Raw genomic sequence first — 6998 nt, 5'->3', positions numbered from 1 at the left:
ACAGATTTGTACCTTGTCAGCTCGGGGGTTTGAACTTGCAACCTTCCGGTTACTAGACCAACGCTCTAACCACTAGGCTACCCTATCAACAAAATAAAATGGAACATTTGTTTATGATTTTGTAGTGGGACAACCTTTACACCTATACATTTGCAAAAAATGTACTTATCTGGCAACCCGGAGCATTCACATTGCTCTATTGTCAGTCATCTGACTATAATCATTTTCGCTATAAACGATTTTTGAAAGAGCTCCAACATGTAGGAGAGAAAGTATATAGAAATCACATATTTGATAAATAATAAATATTGTATTATGGAGGATTCTGTGTTAAATATTGTATTATGGAGGATTCTGTGTTAACTCATTTGCAGCTGGCAATCAGCTCAGACACACACCTGATCCCATCAAATACCAAGTGGAATAAGGCATTTGATTGTGATTTATTGGAAGGAAAGCTTGGAGAAAATACATCAAGGGACACAGTATTACAATTCAATAGATTTTATTTGTGTAAATATAATAAGGCTTTAACAGAGGATTTGAAAGGATAGATTAACTGAAATATGATTTATTATATTTTCCATCTCTTGTTCTCTCGTGTGCATGTTATAATTAAGGATCCCATTTAGTTCCTGCCAAGGCATCAGCTACACTTCCTGAGGTTTATTATGGATCCTCATTAGTTCCTGCCAAGGCAGCAGCTACTCTTCCTGGGGTTTATTATGGATCCCCATTAGTTCCTGCCACGGCAGCAGCTACTCTTCCTGAGGTCCAGCAACATTAAGGCAGTTATATACTTTAAAGGCGGCCGAAGGAGGAATTGGCTTTGGGGGTGACCAGTGAAATATACCTGCTGGAGCACGTACTACGGGTGGGTGCTGCTATGGTGACCAGTGAGCTGAGATAAGGCAGGGATTTACCTAGCAAAGACTTATAGATGACCTGGAGCCAGTGGGTTTGGCGACGAATATGAAGCGAGGGCCAGCCAACGAGAGCATACAGGCCGCAGTAGTGGGTAGTATATGGGGCTTTGGTGATAAAATGGATGGCACTGTGATAGCAAATTGGATGCAGTCTGAGTAGAGTGTTGGAGGCTATTTTGTAAATTACATCGCCGAAGTCAAGGATCGGTAGGATAGTCAGTTTTACGAGACTATGTTTGGCAGCATGAGTGAAGGATGCTTTGTTGAGAAATAGGAAGCCAATTCTAGATTTAATTTTGGATTGGAGATGTTTGATGTGAGTCTGGAAGGAGAGTTTACAGTCTAAGCACACACCTAAGTATTTGTAGTTGTCCACATATTCTAAGTCAGAACCGTCCAGAGTAGTGATGCTGGACAGGCGGACAGGTGTGGACAGCGATCGGTTGAAGAGCATGCATTTAGTTTTACTTGCATTTAAGAGCAGTTGGTGGCCACGGAAGGAGAGTTGTCTGGCATTGAAGCTCGTCTGGAGGTTAGTTAACACAGTGTCCAAAGAAGAGCCATAAGTATACAAAATGGCGTCATCTGCGTAGAGGTGGATCAGAGAATCACCAGCAGCAAGAGGAACATCATTGATATATACAGAGAAAAGAGTCGCCCTGAGGATTGAACCCTGTGGCACCCCCATAGAGACTGCCAGAGATCCGGACAACAGGCCCTCCGATTTGACACACTGAACTCTGTCTGAGAAGTAGTTGGTGAACCAGGCGAGGCAGTCATTTGAGAAACCAAGGCTGTTGAGTCTGCCGATAAGAATGTGGTGATTGACAGAATCGAAAGCCTTGGCCAGGTCGATGAATACAGCTGCACAGTATTGTCTCTCATCGATGGCGGTTATGATATCATTTAGGACCTTGAGGGTGGCTGAGGTGCACCCATGACCAGCTCGGAAACCAGATTGCATAGCGGAGAAGGTACCTGTGAATACCATGTAGCTAGCTCAGCCTGTGAATACCATGTAGGGTAGCAGTGAATATCATGTAGGGTAGCTGTGAATACAATGTAGGGTAGCTGTGAATATCATGTAGCTTGTTGTGAATATCATGTAGGGTAGCTGTGAATACCATGTAGGGTAGCTGTGATTACCATGTAGGGTAGCTGTGAATATCGTGTAGGGTAGCTGTGAATATCATGTAGGGTAGCTGTGAATACCATGTAGGTAGCTGTGAATATCATGTAGGGTAGCTGTGAATACCATGTAGGTAGCTGTGAATACCATGTAGGGTAGCAGTGAATATCATGTAGCTTGTTGTGAATACCATGTAGGGTAGCTGTGAATATCATGTAGGGTAGCTGTGAATACCATGTAGGTAGCTGTGAATATCATGTAGGGTAGCTGTGAATATCATGTAGGGTAGCTGTGAATATCATGTAGGGTAGCTGTGAATACCATGTAGGGTAGCTGTGAATACCATGTAGGGTAGCAGTGAATATCATGTAGCTTGTTGTGAATATCATGTTGGGTAGCTGTGTATACCATGTAGGGTAGCAGATAATATCACGTAGCTTGTTGTGAATATCATGTAGGGTAGCTGTGAATACCATGTAGCTTGTTGTGAATATCATGTGGGGTAGCTGTGAATATCATGTAGCTTGTTGTGAATATCATGTGGGGTAGCTGTGAATATCATGTGGGGTATTCTGGGTTGGCGCCCCCCCTTGGGTTGTGCCGTGGCGGAGATCTTTGTGGGCTATACTCGGCCTTGTCTCAGGATGGTAAGTTGGTGGTTGAAGATATCCCTCTAGTGGTGTGGGGGCTGTGCTTTGGCAAAGTGGGTGGGGTTATATCCTTCCTGTTTGCCCTGTCCGGGGGTGTCCTCGGATGGGGCCACAGTGTCTCCTGACCCCTCCTGTCTCAGCCTCCAGTATTTATGCTGCAGTAGTTTATGTGTCGGGGGCTAGGGTCAGTTAGTTATATCTGGAGTACTTCTCCTGTCCTATTCGGTGTCCTGTGTGAATTTAAGTGTGCTCTCTCTAATTCTCTCTTTCTTTCTCTCTCTCGGAGGACCTGAGCCCTAGGACCATGCCTCAGGACTACCTGACATGATGACTCCTTGCTGTCCCCAGTCCACCTGGCCGTGCTGCTGCTCCAGTTTCAACTGTTCTGTCTTATTTTTATTTGACCATGCTGGTCATTTATGAACATTTGAACATCTTAGCCATGTTCTGTTATAATCTCTACCCAGCACAGCCAGAAGAGGACTGGCCACCCCACATAGCCTGGTTCCTCTCTAGGTTTCTTCCTAGGTTTTGGCCTTTCTAGGGAGTTTTTCCTGGCCACTGTGCTTCTACACCTGCATTGCTTGCTGTTTGGGGTTTTAGGCTGGGTTTCTGTACAGCACTTTGAGATATCAGCTGATGTACTGTTAGATTTGCGTCAATTCGAATCTGGTATCAGGATAAATATGACAATGAGTCACCGATTGTATGCTATGTATTTTTTATTAGCTAAGCAATAAGTGGTAAATGCAATTTTCGTATATACGGGCTCTCTGTCCCACCTCGCAGGGCAAAACAGAGAACTGACTTGTTCCTGACAAAGATATTATAATATACCCTGATGACAGTAGTAGTTCCTGCTTCCGAGCCAGAGTAGAGACTGGGCGTGGTTTAGACTCACCCAGCCTATCGTTGATTGTTGTCGTACGAGCTGGTACCAGCCCCCGGGCGCTCCAGTTGATAGATGTAACTTGCTGTGAAGAATATCTATGCGCTCATGCTCGATACCGTTATCTCGCACCTGGCTCCTGTTATCTAACAAAAGACCGTTTGTTCTCGCAACACTGCGTTCTGAATGTGCCCCCCCAACTCATTGCACAGTTCCTGTCTTCATGTTATTCTGTATTTTTCCATCATGAGAAAGGCCCATGGCCCTGAAACTGTTAACAATGTTTCAAGTCAGCTATGTTGCAAAACACATACATACATCCACACAAGCCAACAGCAGATAATATTCAATCACATATATGGTAACGGGCTATAGTGCATAACACAGAATCCTCATAGTACGAAGGGCTATATAAATCAATTTGATTTGAGGTAGCTGTGAATATCATGTAGCTTGTTGTGAATATCATGTGGGGTAGCTGTGAATATCATGTAGCTTGTTGTGAATACCATGTAGCTTGTTGTGAATATCATGTAGCTTGTTGTGAATACCATGTAGCTTGTTGTGAATACCATGTAGCTTGTTGTGAATATCATGTGGGGTAGCTGTGAATACCATGTAGCTTGTTGTGAATATCATGTAGCTTGTTGTGAATACCATGTAGCTTGTTGTGAATATCATGTGGGGTAGCTGTGAATATCATGTAGCTTGTTGTGAATATCATGTGGGGTAGCTGTGAATATCATGTAGCTTGTTGTGAATACCATGTAGCTTGTTGTGAATATCATGTGGGGTAGCTGTGAATACCATGTAGCTTGTTGTGAATATCATGTGGGGTAGCTGTGAATACCATGTAGCTTGTTGTGAATATCATGTGGGGTAGCTGTGAATATCATGTAGCTTGTTGTGAATATCATGTAGCTGGTTGTGAATATCATGTAGGGTAGCTGTAAATATCGTGTAGGGTAGCTGTGAATACCATGTAGCTTGTTGTGAATACCATGTAGCTTGTTGTGAATATCATGTGGGGTTGCTAGCTCAGTAAATGCGTTTAGCCCCTGATCAGTGCATGAGAGGAGAAGAGACCAGTGAAGAAAGCCAACTAGCTAACGTTACTAGGAATGAGATGCACCCAGTCATGGTGGTCCTAGCACTAAGTATTCAGGCAGGTTGTTTGTGCTGTTCTCTGCCACAACGTTACATTATGACATTACAGACCGACTTTGAGCGGTTTCCGGGGCGCTGTGCTACTAACTAACGTCAGTCATAGCACATACTGTTCACTAGCTAGCACGTCAGCTTACTGGCGAGATAAATCAAATACATCTCATTCTTTGCAGGTCAGGGGTGTCCGGATAGCCTTTCCCCTGAATTTGAGATGTTTTTTTGGTCACCTACTTCGTGTTTTGGACAGGGCACCTCCGGGAAAGAGTCAAATTCCAGGATTCAGGAAGGAGAAGAGTATTTGGTCCGGTTATCACTAGTTACCACAGCCACAAAACGCAGTCATGCCTAATTCTACAATGTATCTCATTTAAATCGTAATCCTAACGTTAACCGCATATCTGACTTTAGAATAAGACCAAAAAGCAACAACAAAAAGTATGCATTTTTACGATAGACAATTATAACTTTGTGGCTGTGGTAACCAGTGACGACACTGGTTGCCAGATATGAGAGGCAACAAGGCAGTTGTATAGTCGCTTTGGTTCAAAACTGAAGGTGTCCAACTAAAGCATGTCTCCAAAATGCCAAAGGACAACACAAAATGACATTTCTTTATGATTTATTTGGGTGACAACACTAAATATCTGGCTACCCGGATGATTGTCTGTCCATCCGAATAGAATCATTTCCGGTATAAAGGATTTTTTTTGTTTTAAAAAAACTCCATCATGTCGGGGGGCAAAGTGCCTATACAAATCACGTATTTGCTCAATAATAACCGTTGTGTTTGCATGGTTCTGTGTTAATTTACTAATAACCAGAAATGGTTTTATGAAGATGGGGAGGTTTATTTTGTCCGCAACAAAGGGGGAGGAATATTGTCGACGCACAGCGTCTCCGGCTGCATGCCCAGAGACCTGAGCTGGCAGACTACGCAACAAGAGTCTACTTTTGCCGTAATGGGGGAGAAACCGTTGAAGATGTAAGTTACAGTTATAACTCATAGTTATTTATTATCTTCCCCTAACTTTTGGTAGTAACGGTCAAAGTTATAACCTAATAAAACGACCTAGCAGTGAGAGTAAACCACAACAAGCCGTGTAGGTAACTAGATGGCTACGATTGTCAAGTTGTCCAGTTTCTTCATGAGAAAGTACACTTGCTGTTTGAATAAATAATGCACATAACTAGCTAGCTACAATTTCAATACTGTTTAATCTATTCCAGCCTCGCATGTGGTGATGTAGAAGGAAGCATTAATGCTGTGTTTAACCGCGTCCGGACCATCCAGAAGAAGAGCGGGCAGTTTGATGTAAGTCCTCACCACACAAACACACTCGCACATCCTATCAGTATGTCATCTCCTATTCTCTCTGCAGCTGCTGCTGTGTGTAGGAAACTTCTTCGGTTCGTCTCCAGGAGCTCAGGCTGAATGGCAGGAGTACAAATCTGGAGCAAAGAAAGGTAACCTATTGTGGGTCTGGAGTTAGGAACTGCATTGTGGGTCTGGAGTTAGGAACGGCATTGTGGGTCTGGAGTTAGGAACTGCATTGTGGGTCTGGAGTTAGGAACTGCATTGTGGGTCTGGAGTTAGGAACGGCATTGTGGGTCTGGAGTTAGGAACTGCATTGTGGGTCTGGAGTTAGGAACGGCATTGTGGGTCTGGAGTTAGGAACGGCATTGTGGGTCTGGAGTTAGGTACGGCATTGTGGGTCTGGAGTTAGGTACGGCATTGTGGGTCTGGAGTTAGGAACGGCATTGTGGGTCTGGAGTTAGGAACTGCATTGTGGGTCTGGAGTTAGGAACTGCATTGTGGGTCTGGAGTTAGGAACTGCATTGTGGGTCTGGAGTTAGGAACGGCATTGTGGGTCTGGAGTTAGGAACGGCATTGTGGGTCTGGAGTTAGGAACGGCATTGTGGGTCTGGAGTTAGGAACGGCATTGTGGGTCTGGAGTTAGGAACTGCATTGTGGGTCTGGAGTTAGGAACGACATTGTGGGTCTGGAGTTAGGAACGGCATTGTGGGTCTGGAGTTAGGAACGGCATTGTGGGTCTGGAGTTAGGAACGGCATTGTGGGTCTGGAGTTAGGAACGGCATTGTGGGTCTGGAGTTAGGAACGGCATTGTGGGTCTGGAGTTAGGAACGGCATTGTGGGTCTGGAGTTAGGAACGGCATTGTGGGTCTGGAGTTAGGAACGGCATTGTGGGTCTGGAGTTAGGAACGGCATTGTGGGTCTG

At 44.4% G+C, this 6998-nt stretch overlaps 1 protein-coding gene across 1 annotated transcript in view; it reads left to right on the top strand.

Annotated features, from left to right (window-relative positions):
- The first annotated feature begins 2991 nt into the window (after positions 1-2991).
- The window catches only part of LOC139392818 (CWF19-like protein 1), a 42965-nt gene continuing 38958 nt past the window's right edge, over positions 2992-6998 (top strand). The window contains exons 1-3 of the mRNA XM_071141097.1: positions 2992-5743; positions 5989-6073; positions 6141-6225. Of these exons, the coding sequence (XP_070997198.1) occupies positions 5667-5743; positions 5989-6073; positions 6141-6225 (247 nt within the window). The 5' untranslated portion in view covers positions 2992-5666. The remainder of the gene's footprint in view (positions 5744-5988; positions 6074-6140; positions 6226-6998) is intronic.

The sequence above is a fragment of the Oncorhynchus clarkii genome, chromosome 33, assembly GCF_045791955.1.
Source record: "Oncorhynchus clarkii lewisi isolate Uvic-CL-2024 chromosome 33, UVic_Ocla_1.0, whole genome shotgun sequence".
NCBI classification, from domain to species: Eukaryota; Metazoa; Chordata; class Actinopteri; order Salmoniformes; family Salmonidae; genus Oncorhynchus; species Oncorhynchus clarkii.
The sequence above is the reverse complement of the archived record's forward strand: the minus strand, read 5'-3'. Positions and strand labels throughout refer to the sequence as shown.